General features: G+C 42.1%; 1 protein-coding gene across 7 annotated transcripts in view; it reads right to left on the reverse strand.

Moving 5' to 3' along the window:
• The window catches only part of NALCN (sodium leak channel, non-selective), a 198226-nt gene that overhangs the window by 180360 nt on the left and 3365 nt on the right, over positions 1-14501 (reverse strand). For all 7 annotated transcript variants that reach the window (XR_014563381.1, XM_083735185.1, XM_083735186.1 and 4 more), the window contains exons 2-3: positions 7342-7488; positions 5819-6001 (exon numbers count right to left, since the gene is read on the reverse strand). Coding sequence is in view for 5 of the 7 variants with exons in the window: in XM_083735185.1 (XP_083591311.1) it covers positions 5819-6001; positions 7342-7449 (291 nt within the window). In the remaining 2 variants the exon portion in view is untranslated. The remainder of the gene's footprint in view (positions 1-5818; positions 6002-7341; positions 7489-14501) is intronic.

Genomic DNA, 14501 nt, shown 5'->3' on the forward strand with positions numbered 1-14501 from the left:
CCATATTGAAAAGTATCTGCCAGCATGTGCTGGAGCAGAGTTTTGATGGGGAAGTAGAATCCTGTAATTGTACAGAGATTATGGGAAAACAATTCTCATATGCTCATTCAATGTATTTATTGAGGTACTCTGACTTAAGCGCTCTGGCCACAAACATACTAACTGCTCTTAGACTAGAGACGTGTTGCTGCAGTTCTCTGTTTCCCAGCTGTAAAATGGGACCAATGTCCTCTCTATAAATGCAGAACAGTATACAGTGGTACCTTGGTTCCCAAACGCCAAAAACCCAGAAGTAAGTGTTCCGGTTTCTCAGAAGCTGAATGTACGATGCAGCTGTCAGCTATTGTTTCTGGGGCGCCTGCACCAATCAGAAGCTGACCTTGGTTTTCAAACATTTCGGAAGTCAAATGGACTTTCGGAACGGATTTAAGTTTGGTGCTTTTGTTTTTGCTATTTATTTTGCGTTTTTGTTTCTGAGGCTTTTTTTTGGTTAATTTGTTTTTGTGACTGTGTGGAACCCTGTTCGCTACTGATTGATTGACTGATTGTGTGACTGCGGAAATGGATAAAAGCCCCCCATCCAAACAATGACTATCATCAGTGCAGGGAAGAAAAAATAATAATTTTAATTTTCAACATCTACAATACTGTCTTATTTATTGTATAGTACAGTACATTGATTATTGCTTTCATTTTATGGATCAATGGTCTCGTTAGATAGTTAAATTGCTGTTTTAGGGGTTGTTTTTAAAAGTCTGGAACGGATTAATCCGTTTTGCATTACTTTCTATGGTAAAGTGTGCCTTGGTTTTGGAACGCTTTGGTTTTGGAACAGACGTCTAGAACGAATTAAGTTTGAGAACCAAGGTACCACTGTATATGCGAATACTGCTTTATGTATTTGACTTTCTGTGTAGCAGGTGGCTTGCTTCACTACTTTTGTCATCTAGAGCCATCCTGCATGGCATGTTCTTTCAGGTCCTGCTGTCTAGTTTGGAGGGTGGATTGTGCTGGCCCACCATCGCCCATCAAGACAACAACGGTTTGCCCCTAGTCCCACCCACTCATGCAAAAGAAAGTGCCCCTGTTTTCATCTATGAAAATATTGAGTGGTATTTCCAGCTTATGCTGGAAGCTTGTTGACAGGTAAAGGTAAAGGCCATTAGGTCCAGTCATGACCGACTCTGGGGTTGCGGTGCTCATCTCACTTTATTGGCTGAGGGAGCCAGCGTACAGCTTCCGGGTCATGTGGCCAGCATGACTAAGCTGCTTCTGGCGAGCCAGAGCAATGCACGGAAACGCCGTTTACCTTCCCACCGGAGCGGTACCTATTTATCTACTTGCACTTTAACGTGCTTTCGAACTGCTAGGTTTGCAGGAGCAAGGGCCGAGCAACGGGAGCTCACCCTGTCAGGGGGATTCGAACCGCCAACCTTCTGATTGGCAAGTCCTAGACTCTGTGGTTTAACCCACAGCACCACCCACCTAGTAAAAGTTTTGTAACCTTTCTTAAAAACACACACAAAAACACTTATTGCCAGTTAACAAAACAGAGGAGTGCCTCCTCAGTAGGAAAGACTATTCAACTGGCGCATCCACCATGACTTCTGGCTGCCCCTTTCTCTGCCCCAGATAGGTGGGGTGGGCCCTTGGGAAGGGCCCTATGGGAACCTGCAGTTGTTTCACATGCATTCACTTGGATGCAGAACACTGATCCCTTTTGAGCACGTGCAACGGATCGACCCCTCCAGCAAAAGCAAAGAGATGCCCATATACTTCAGGCTTATTGCAGAGTTTCTGGTGTGCCCCAGCAACTGCACTTAAGCAGTGCCGCAATATCGCTTGATTGATTAGATGAGCAGGCACCTGCAAACCCATCTCACAAATCGTTCTTACAGAACATTCTGCTGTGGTGAAGTCATGCACATGAAACCCTGAATTCACGGGGAGTGAGATAGCAGAATGTGCAAAAGTCATTAAAATATTTGCCGCAAGGATAAAAGGTGAAAGTAAAACAACAAAGCAGCTGGAAGATTTTGGAGAACCAGTGCAAAGCTCTTTCTAATACGCTTCCATTATCCCACCCAGGATGGACCACCACATTTTATACCAGCCGATGCCTCTAGACAATCTCTTGTGGGCAGCCTTAGTCTAGCGCAGCGGTTCTCAACCTGTGGGTCCCCAGATGTTGCTGTACTACAACTCCCATCATCCCTAGCTAGCAAGGTCAGAGCTCAGGGATGATGGGAGTTGTAGTCCAACAACATCTGGGGACCCACGGGTTGAAAACCGCTGGTCTAGTGGATTACAAAAGGTACTAAAGAACTGAGGTGGTAGAGCATGAGACCCTTAATCTCAGGCTCATGGGCTCAAACTGCACATTGGGCAAAAGATTCCTGCATTGAGGGGCTGGGCTAGATGACCCTTGTGGTCCCTTCCAACTCTACCATTCTATGACTCATTTCAGACTGCAGGGTAGAGTTGACAAAAAGGGCTTCAAGCTACTACTGCTATCTAGAAGTGCAACACAGGGGAAGGGCCACAGCCCAGTGGCATAACTTTGCAAGCAGATGGTTCCCTGGCACCTCCAGAAGACTCATTTGAAACCCTGGAGAGCTGTTGCCAGTCAGAGCACACAGTTCTGAGCCAGATGGACCAATGACTTGATATAAGGTTAGCCTCCTGCGAATTCCAGGCACAGTGTTGGGGTACAAGGCTTGCCAAGGGAAGCAGACACCCATTAATAAAAGATGCTCCTATTCCGCACAGATGGCAAGGTAGACATATTGTATTAGTTCAATAATATCTGGATTTTGACACATTTGCCTAGCCTACATCTACTCCTCACCCACAAGCAGACATGCAACTCACAAATGCATAGCTTGCACCTTCAGCGTGTCGTTGTCCCCCCCCCCATTTAAATACTAAGCTGGTGGTGCTGGTTTTCATTTTGACCAAAGCACATGGGCAAGGGAGGTCCAACTCTTTCCTCCCAAGCCACGACCCCAATGAAGATTGCCTTCCGTGCTCAAATAGCCTTAGCAGGCAGAGGATGCTCCCGCTGGCATTGGTCTAAAAATGCAACCTCCCCCCATTCATATGCACACTGGGAGCCAAAGCGTAACTAGCATCACAATACGTGCTTGCTTTTAAAACTTAAAATAACAGCTACGTAATCACAACCAGGCTTGTGTCTACAATGAGTGGGAATGAATCATTTTTACCCTTTCCCTCCATGAAATGATCCAGACAAAAATTAACCCCCCCAAAGCAGCTGTTTGGCATTGGAGAGAAGCAGCTGGGAGTAGATTTCATTTGGACCACTGCTGGGGGGCGGGGTTGCTGATCTAAATCCCCCTTCCTGTGTGCCACAGTCTCAGCCCTGATTTCCCCTCCATGACCCTCACTTAAAGTTTTTAAAAAGCACACATTTAATGCAAAATGTGGTTTGGCTAAGAGAGAGAGGACAGAATGTGGACTCCTTTTAAGAACAAGTAGAACTAGTCAAGAGCACTTTTATGAATGACTCATACCATTCTATTGGCTACTATTGTTACATGAAGCCCTCAACAGCTTGACACTATCATATTTGAAGGATTGCCTTACCCCATAAATGCCCACTTTGATCCATGGAACTTGTACTTTTACAAGCTCCATGTAATATTTGGTCTATACTTGCAAGGAATTGATCTTTTAGTGTGGCAGCACCCATGCTCTGAAACTTCCTGGCTATTAATATCGGGCAAACGCCTTTGCTGTATTGTTTTTGATACCTGCTAAAAGCCTTTTGTTTCGTTTTGGAAAGCCTATTCTACCCGGATGAGTAATTTTATTATGCCCACTTGTGATCTCCCAAAGCTTGTTTAAGATGTCCACTTTGGGAGGGTTAGTGTGGCCAATTCTTACTACCAGCGAAAGGTTATGTCCCGTCCCCCCCCCGTAGTCACTTTGAAATGTAGATTCACACGGATTTCCCTCTTAGAAATTACTCAGAACCTGAATTTGGCAAAACTCTGACTGCTAACCTGTCTGCTGTATCCAGTTTGAACCACCTGCAAACACATGTATGGAGCTCCACCACAAGAGCACTACAACATGCCATCTTGGTCTAGGTAAAGATAAAAAGACGAGCTAGAAATTTACTTAAATGTGCATGATTTTATCAAGTCAAACTCTCTTGAGGCATAATTTGGGAAATCGTGATACAGAACCTTTTTTTTGGGGGGTGGGGAGTACTAAGCTGAAGCAGCTCTGATAATTAAATATATATTCATTTCTCTTATTAATTGAATTTTATTTTTAACACACCCTTCAAGTGATCCCAGTGTGGGATGCGTCAAATATAAAATCAAACTAACGAAACAATTATTCAAGTGCATTAGAACAATATGAACATAACATAACATAACAACATAACATAACATAACATAACATAACATAACATAACATAACATAACAAACATAACACAACTTCTCCTTACTACGAAAGTCAGAAGCCTAATACATTAAGAATCCACATAATTAAAAGCCTAGCTAAAGAGATAGGTTTTTAATAGGTAAAGGTAAAGGACCCTTGACAGTTAAGTCCAGTTGCGAACGACTCTGGGGTTGCGGTGCTCATCTTGCCTTACTGGCCAAGGGAGCCAATGTTTGTCCACAGACAGTTTTCCGGGTCATGTGGCCAGCCTGACTAAGTCGCTTCTGGCAAAACCAGAGAAGCACACAGAAATGCCTTTTACCTTCCCGCCGGAGTGGTACCTATTTATCTACTTGCACTTTGACGTGCTTTCGAACTGCTAGGTTGGCAGGAGCTGGGATCGAGCAATGGGAGCTCACTCTGTCACAGGGATTCGAACCGCCAACCTTCTGATTGGCAAGCCATAGGCTCAGTGGTTTAGACCACAGTGCTGGCTGCCACCCAAATCAATCAATGTTGGCGCCAGATGGATTTCAAGAAAAGGCTTTCCAAAGAACTGAAAGACTACAGCCCAAACTGTGGAGTTTGTTGTTGTAGACTAAGGTACTACAAGGCCTTTTTGTTGATCTATATATTCAGTAACCTTTTAAACAGTGTCTCAAAAGATTAATATACAATATTCTGACTGAAAGTTGGCATATTATCCTATCTTTTTATATGACTTCTTATGCACACACACACAGTCCCTCTTTTATAAACACCAACATGAAACACATACACACACACATAAAATGATGGGAGGGGGAATGGTAAAATACAGTAAAATAATAGAATGGCCTAGTATCCTGATCCTAAACTTTATTATTTAATTAAATAAATAATATTTGTCAAATAAATATGCTCAGGACTGGAGTTTACAGGACAACATCGAATCTTAGTCATTCTCAGAGGAGACCCACTGAAGTCAAAGAACTTAACTAATTGTTAAAATAATTGTTCAGTTTTCAGTTTTAGAAATTTAACTGCTTGTTTTATGTTAATCCTGCTATTCAATTTAACTGTATACAAAAGGTTTTCAAATATTCCACAAATTTTCCCCATTCCTTGATTAAATTTCTTTCTTCTGGTTCTCTTATTGCTCCAGTATGTTTTGCCATTTCAGCATAGACCATTAATTTAGTCTGCCACTCCTCCTTGGTCTTCTTTCCATTGATTTTAATGGGTCTATTCCAGGTATTACTTAGCAAGATATTGCCCAACGTGATCCAACATAGGCTTCCCTCAGATCCGTGATGCTTTCCTCCAGCTAATTTGTTTAGGATCAGGACCTAATGTACTATTTCTCATCTTTTTTTAAAAAAATAAAAAACACACACGTTAAAAAGTGTTTGAAAAGCTCACCTTGACTATGCCACGGATGTGCATCTTTGCTATCATCTCTGCTGTGTAGAGAAACATCAGTAGTGTATCTAGAGCAAAGGTCACATATTGAAGAGGAGGATAATGTTCAAAGGTCTTTGGGGTGTTCATGCAGACCGAAATAACACTGATGATTGCACAGATGCGTAGTAAAGAGTGCACCCACTGAAAAACAAGAAGCAGTAACAAGGCTTTCAGCACCTTCTTTAACAGTACAAATATATGACATTTAACTATTCTTTTTAATGAGATCTCTTGACCTACAGCTTGGAGCAAACTTTTCCACTCAAAGAGGGAGAGAAGAAAGCAGTTTATTTCTCTTTTGCAATTAAATCAGCTGTGCGAATCATTCAGATTCTCCTTGCTCTGTGCTGTACCATTTCTTTCTGCCTGTCTTACCACCATCGCTGCTGGAGATTAGAAACTATTTTCAAACAAAGAAAACATGTGTAACTTTCAGAGTCTATACTTTATCTGTTATTGTCTCACATTCCTGCCAGTTTTTTTTCAGGAAGGCTTAAGGTATCCAAACCTTAAGGCAGGCTTCCTCAAACTTGGCCCTCCAGATGTTTTTGACCTACAACTCCCATGATCCCTAGCTAGCAGGACCAGTGGTCAGGGATGATGGGAATTGTAGTCTCAAATCATCTGGAGGGCCGAGTTTGAGGAAGCCTGCCTTAAGACATCCAACTAAGATATACTCAAGAGTAGATTCACTGAAAGGAATGTGCTTACATTAGTCATAGCCATTATTTTCATTGGGTCTAGAAGGACTGACAGTGAACACAGTCCAACGTATTCAGGAATAAATAATTATAAAAAGTGCTAGTCCCACACTCTCAGAACTTGAAAATATAGAAAATGTGGGAAAATATTATTCAGCAACATTTCGACATTTCTAACTTCAGCATTTGATAACTGCTTTATCTCATGATATTTAATAAAATCTGTTTCTAACAGGGCAAGTCTGTACATATCTACTGAAACGTATGCCACTCCATGTAGATATGCATGAGTTCAGTCTGATTCACAGCTGTCAACGTTTTGCTTTTTTTAAGGGAAATTCCCTTATTCCGGATAGGATTCCTCGCAAGAAAAGGGAAAAGTTGACAGCTATGGCCAGATTTCCTTATCAACGTTCTGTGGAGAAGAAAAGCAGGGTTGAGTCTTTAGCTACTCTCTTTGAGATCAACCGGGACATGGCCTAATTCCCCGTCACACTCCTTTTCCACAGTTTTTCATACGTTCACTCATTTATCCATCCAAGACTCTGGAATCCTTTAAGTCCAAAGGCAGTCAAATTTATGCCACAGAAAATTTTCAAGCATCTGTAAGACACACACATACACACATATTCTGGTGAGAGCAATTTAGCAACCCCTTGAATTCAATGAGCACGTATTTTAATCTCTTATATTAAAGTCAATGGGAATTAACAGGACTATGGCTTAATCAGGCTCTTATATAAAGGGTTGAGACTTTAAAATGTTTTTTAAAAAACTTACTGGTTTGTTAATCCACAGGATATCAGCGTTGTCTGACAGGGATTCATCAGGACCAAAATCCGTCACTGGCTGGGCCTCTACCCTTGAGCTCTGTTTTCTTTTAAGCATACTTAAATTAGCTGTGGTTATCTAAAACTGTGAAATTCCCTGCAAAAGAAAAGAACATCATCATGTCAAGAAACAAATAAAAACTGCTTGACCATCTTAAAGAATAAATTAATGCCCTGCACAAACAAGACAGGACGTTCTGGTCAGCTTCACTTCACTTGACTAACCTGATCTCGTTTTTTGACAGAATTGCAAGCCTGGTAGATGAAGGGAACGCAGTGGATGTAGCCTACCTTGATTTCAGCAAGGCATTTGACAAGGTGCCCCATGATATTCTTGTAAAGAAGCTGGTAAAATGCGGTCTTGACTATGCTACCACTCAGTGGATTTGTAACTGGCTGACTGACCGAACCCAAAGGGTGCTCATCAATGGTTCCTCTTCATCCTGGAGAAGAGTGACTAGTGGGGTGCCACAGGGTTCTGTCTTGGGCCCGGTCTTATTCAACATCTTTATCAACGACTTGGATGATGGACTCAAGGGTATCCTGATCAAATTTGCAGATGACACCAAACTGGGAGGGGTGGCTAACACTCCAGAGGACAGGATCACACTTCAAAACGACCTTGACAGATTAGAGAACTGGGCCAAAACAAACAAGATGAATTTTAACAGGGAGAAATGTAAAGTATTGCACTTGGGCAAAAAAAATGAGAGGCACAAATACAAGATGGGTGACACCTGGCTTGAGAGCAGTACATGTGAAAAGGATCTAGGAGTCTTGGTTGACCACAAACTTGACATGAGCCAACAGTGTGACGCGGCAGCTAAAAAAGCCAATGCAATTCTGGGCTGCATCAATAGGAGTATAGCATCTAGATCAAGGGAAGTAATAGTGCCACTGTATTCTGCTCTGGTCAGACCTCACCTGGAGTACTGTGTCCAGTTCTGGGCACCACAGTTCAAGAAGGACACTGACAAACTGGAACGTGTCCAGAGGAGGGCAACCAAAATTGTCAAAGTCCTGGAAATGATGCCTTATGAGGAACGGCATGTTTAGCTTGGAGAAGAGGAGGTTAAGGGGTGATATGATAGCCATGTTCAAATATATAAAAGGATGTCACATAGAGGAGGGAGAAAGGTTGTTTTCTGCTGCTCCAGAGAAGCGGACACGGAGCAATGGATCCAAACTACAAGAAAGAAGATTCCACCTAAACATTAGGAAGAACTTCCTGACAGTAAGAGCTGTTCGACAGTGGAATTTGCTAATTTGCTGCCAAGGAGTGTGGTGGAGTCTCCTTCTTTGGAGGTCTTTAAGCAGAGGCTTGACAACCATATGGCAGGAGTGCTCTGATGGTGCTTCCTGCTTGGCAGGGGGTTGGACTCGATGGCCCTTGTGGTCTCTTCCAACTCTATGATTCTTTGATTCTATGACTTTCCTCCTGCTCCCTTAATCTAGCCTCCAAGAAATTAGGAATTGCTTAGCATATCTCAGTTGCTGAAAAGTTCAAATGGGTTTTTGATATAATCAAAAGACCCAGACCACTTACAAATATGAGCAACAGCGTTAATTATTAAGACAAGTAACTTAAAATGCATTGACTAGTATATGTATTGGCTGTATTGAATAGTTTGTGTGAAATATACAGCATTCGAGGATGTATATGGAAACCATGGATGGGGAGGATGAGAAGTCAATGGATAAAGTAATTTATGATCTATGTTAAAATTTGAATTAAAAAAAAAAAGTTTAAAATAACCTTTTCTAAAAAACCAGAAGCTTTTCTTTTAGGAATTGTAAGTGTTGAAATTCCAAGTGACCAGATGACACTTTTCATGTATGCAGCTACTGCTGCCCGGACACTACTAGCCCAGAGATGGAAAGAGGGTGCAGTCCCTACCAGAGAAGAATGGCAGATTAAACTGATGGACTATGCAGAAATGACAAAACTGACCGTAAGAATTAGGAATCAGGAAGACTAAAATCTCAACGCGGAATGGGGAAAATATACAATTTCCCTAAAAAAGCCACCATTGTAAATTAAAATTATTAGTAAATTAAAATTATTAGTAGGGTTGGAATGACACTTGTAGTTAAAAGTTGGACTATGGTTTTATCGAAGATTTAATAGAATTGGACTAACAGGGAAGATTCAGGAGAATAAGTTAACATAAGGACCCACTAAAGGGGAGGAGGGAAGTCAAAGGGAACTTATGGAAATTGTTTTGTTTGCTTGATGATTGTTTGTAAATCTGAAAATTTAAATACATTTTTGTGTGCGTGTGTGCGTGTGTGTATAGTATTTTGTGTGAAAAATCAATAAATAATATATAATTTTATTTTTTTACAAAGGGCAATTAAAAACAAAAACCCTACATTTCTAGTTTCTGGGGGAGATAAGCAAATCTAGTTAAAGCCAATTCTCCATCTGTAGCTTACATTTAGAATGAATGCTGTCTATATCTTCTGTTTTTTTAAAGCATAGCAGGTCAGCACACAGTCATGGATTTATTAATATAATGAGACGTCCTTTATTAAATTAGCAAGGACCATCTTTTCAACATACTTTTTTCTCATATGTTTACTGAAGCAAAACCACAATATAAGAGGTTGTGTTTTTTTTTAAGAGACAAACCTAACAAATCAAAGGTGCTAATTTTAGATTTTTGCCCATTATTCTATTCTCCTACGTTCATTTTTCCTTTTGCACACCCCTGAGACATAATCAGTCAAATGCTTGCCCACGTTTCTATATGAACTCAGACACAAGATGAGAGCTACACCCTGCAAAGTATTATGTAAGAGGAAAGATAGATATACTTGGTTTACATATTAAGTTGAAGGTCAAGATACTTTTTTCTGCAACACTGCAGAAAGATACTTTTTTTCATATTCTGGCAGAATACGTTTGCTCTTTTGTATCACCATAAAACATCACACTCCCAACATGTTTTCTTTAAAAATTAAGGAAGCTGGCAAAGCTGCGAGATTCTGGTTCTCAACCAGGAAAGAGCGCTGAATAGATACACTGGCTAGCAATCAGGCTATTAGGTAGAAACCAAATACTTGCACACAGTGAGAGGAAATAGTTGTTCACCTATATGGATGAAATCCTAACCATGGTTGCTGCCCACTGGGGCTTAATGGAACAACAGGAGCACATCCAAACCACTACTGAGTGTGTCAGCTGGGGCAGAAGGTGAGGGGGCAGGCCCCAATTGGGCCCAATGGAATTGTGTGACAGTAGCGGGGTCAACTTGTGATCCAATAGATCCTGGGCCGCCAGAGCCCCACCCTGGAACCTCACATTTCTGCTCCTTGCTGCAAAAGAAGAACCCTCTGGCAGTGCTTCCTTCGTTATTATTGGTCACAGCTTGTGATTAGAATGGAAAGGGCAAAACTACAACCTCAGGTTGAAATCAAGATGTTAGATGGCAAGGGTGGTTGCTGACGAGTAACCAGGCAGGACTCCAACCTGTCTTTTACAGGTTTTATTTTGGTGCAAACTATTTACAGTGCACAAGGGACGCGGGTGGCGCTGTGGATTAAACCACAGAGCCTAGGACTTGCTGATCAGAAGGTTGGCGGTTTGAATCCCCGCAAAGGGGTGAGCTCCCATTGCTCGGTCCCTGCTCCTGCCAACCTAGCAGTTCGAAAGCACGTCAAAGTGCAAGTAGATAAATAGGGACTGCTCCTGTGGGAAGGTAAACGGTGTTTCCGTGCACTGCCCTGGTTCGCCAGAAGCGGCTTAGTCATGCTGGCTACATGACCTGGAAGCTGTACGCAGGCTCCCTCGGCCAATAAAGTGAGATGAGCGCCGCAACCCCAGAGTCGGTCACAACTGGACCTAACGGTCAGGGGTTCCTTTACCTTTATTTACAGTGCAGAACCCCAAAGTTCATGTCTGCCTCAATCGCTAGCAGAAGGGTGCCTGTTTCCTAGATCTCCTCCAGCATAAAAGCCTCGTTACGCCCAGCCTCTTCCTTCCCTCTTTGCGCTTTAGACTTCTGCGCAGGGTGGGGGACGGAGGGGCGTGCTTCCCTTCTGGTCAGCTTTGCCAGAAGTGGTCCTGATGCTCCCACCAGCATCCTCTGGTCCTTTCACATCTTCCCCACTGGAGGTGGGGTTTTCCTCATCACTGGAAGAGGAACTGCTTCGCAAGATTTTCGGAGGCTCCCTGCAACACAACTACCCCTTTGTTTCCTGCCCCTGTTCTGATGGCAGTTCCCTGACACAAGACATAAATTAGTCGTGACAATCTCAACTTAGTTGTGACTATCTCAGCTACTCTGAGCTCCTTTTGAGGAAGAGGTGAGGTATAAATCTAATAAATAACAACAACAAACTATCCCAAGTCAATTCGTTTCCATGAGTCTAAGACTCAGTTGGATGCAATCTTCTAAACTTAATTTGTGAAACTTAAATGTGGCTTATTAATATCTCTGAGGAGTTCCATGAGCACCACAAAAACATAGGTGCTGTTCTTTTATTTGTTGCTGTTTTTTATATAGATTTATGTTTTTGTATTATTGCATTTAATATCTTATTGCAAAACACAAGAATGTGTTTTGAAGAACAGCATATAAATACTCTTAAGGATCACTTCCTTATTTTGGGGCATAACAAATAAATGCTACAAATCACATTTAGGTGGTCAACTGCCCCAGATTTCCCTACATTTTCTAACATTCGTAAAAGTTGTCTGGAACTGTCCACACTCACATTTTAGCACTCTACATTTCAAATAATCACTGCAACATTATACTATCTATGAAAGGTAAATAGAAAATGTATGTGTGGGCTATTTGCAATATGCCTTTGGGGTCCCTTTTTTCCAGAATCAACTTCTGTATCAAGAATACATGAAGCTAGATCATGCATACTTAAAAAAAAAAAGTGGGGAGGGGGACTATAAAAAGGCCATGCCAATTTGCTTTCTCTGTCAGCAGAGGCATTTTCTCTGCACAGCAAGAATCAGAAATAAACATTAATTTGGGCACACTGCCATTGCTTAATATGTAGGAATGCAGCCTCATTTTTGTTAATGTGCAAATCAGAATAACACTCTTTCAACTTATTTTTAGAAGCAAGAGAAGACGATGACAAAGAAAAATACCTGACCGCCCCCCCCCCAATAAAAAATTCAATGAAGATTTTCAAAAGCTTTTAAAGGGGGATAAATGCATTGGGAATTTAAGTCAGAGCAATATAAGTCAGCTCATTGAGAGGAAAGACACACTCTGAAGAAGGCCAAGGCAATGACTAGAAATAACACAAATAACTATGTCACCCAGCCTTCCTTTCAAAAAATATTAGCTCCATCCGCTCAAGCGGAAGAGCCACCCCCTTTTCTTCATATTATTATCAGCCATACTGTTTCTTTCTCCTTCCAGATAAAGCTACCTCTTTTTTTAATTTCTTTTTTGGCCACCAAAGATATACCTTAATTATAGGCCCTGTCATTGTGTGTGCAAACAGGCAACAGTGCCATTCTCACCATCTCTTCAGTCTTACTGAATTCAGTGGAGCTTACTTTGAAGTAAGTAGGGTTAGGATTGCAGCTTTGGTTCTTTGAGTGCCAGTCCTTATCAACAGGCTTGGGGGGACACCAGGCTTTGCAGAAGCACAAAAGAACCCTCAGGGACATGGGAACCCTGATGTTATGTATTGAGTTGAATAGAATCCAAAATGCAGCAGTCTGATTGGTCCTAGAACAATAGGATCCAAAATGCAGCAGTCTGATTGGTCCTAGAACAATAGGATTCAGAATGCAGCAGTCTGATTGGTCCTAGAACAATGCAGCAGTATGATTGGTCTGCAGGAGACACCAAATCCAGCTCCAGATGGAAGTGAATACACAACCTGATTGGCCTACAGGAGAATTCCGGAATTAGCCAATCACATGCAGCCCATTGTGTAAATAATGTATATAAAGCAAATACTTTGGGGAAACATTCATTCCTCCTCACCACTATGAGCTGAATAAAGAGCACTCTCAACTCTGAGTATATGTCACCTGAGCATGCTCAGCAGCCAATTGAGCCTAAGCATCTGCTGAAGAACTGAGAACTTGAGAGAGGAGGAATGATAAAACACAATACCTGGGCAAAGGGTAGAGCAGCATGCTCGCATGAACCCCAAGACATTATGTGCCTGAAAGGTTTTCCACAACAGGAGACACAGTTCCACATTGCTCTCTGAGCTAAATCCTTGGTTTAGACAAGCAGACCTTCCAAGTGTCCCTATTTTCCAGGGACAGTCCCGGATTTACAGAAGTCGCCCGGTTTCTTGTTTCACCCCAGTATGTCCCCCTTTTTCTTAGGACATCCCTATTTTCATCAGAGAAATGTTGAAGGGTATGCATGAGGAAATTCCCAATTCAACTCCCCACCCCACTGCTCGGTTTTCACAACCGAGATCTAGTGGCTTCAGCAAGGATTTCTGCATGGATAGCTGAACTGGTGCTGATAATGCCACGGTTGCAGGTTCAATCCCAGTATGGGACAGCTGCATATTCCTGCATTGCAGGGGGATTGGGCTAGATCAGAGGCAGCCAACTCCCAAGAGACTGCGATCTACTTACAGAGTTAACAACTGACAGTGATCTACCCCATTTTGGGGGGGTTCAGGTCAAAGTTGTTCAGCTTTTTTTAGAGGAGGAAAGCCCTGTTTTCTTGCAGTTCACATCAAAGTTGGTGAGCTTTTTTGGGGGAGGAGGAAAGTCCATTTTTTAGGGGTTCAGGTCAAAGTTGGTGAGCTTTTTTAGGGGAGCCCCAAACTTGTTGAGCTGCTTTGGGGGAAGCCAGTGATCTACCAGTGATCTATCATAGACGTCCAGTGATCTACCTGTTGGACGTGCCTGGACTAGATGATCCCTAGAGTCCTTTCCAATTCTACAATTCTGTTCTTCTACTTCTACCAAGATCCTATTAAGATTGTTTCTAAGTCATGTGAAAATTGTGCTTTTGACTCTGCAGGAAAGGATGTGACAATTTGCTGCTGGCAGTCAGTTCCCATGGCAGCTTAAAAAACAAACTGGGGAGTGGGGGGCAGGAGAGAAAGGAAGGAAGGGGAAATAAAAATGATAGGAAGATATTAGGTACATATTCAAAA

This window comes from Podarcis gaigeae, assembly GCF_964106915.1.
Source record: "Podarcis gaigeae genome assembly, chromosome: 4".
Taxonomy (NCBI): Eukaryota; Metazoa; Chordata; class Lepidosauria; order Squamata; family Lacertidae; genus Podarcis; species Podarcis gaigeae.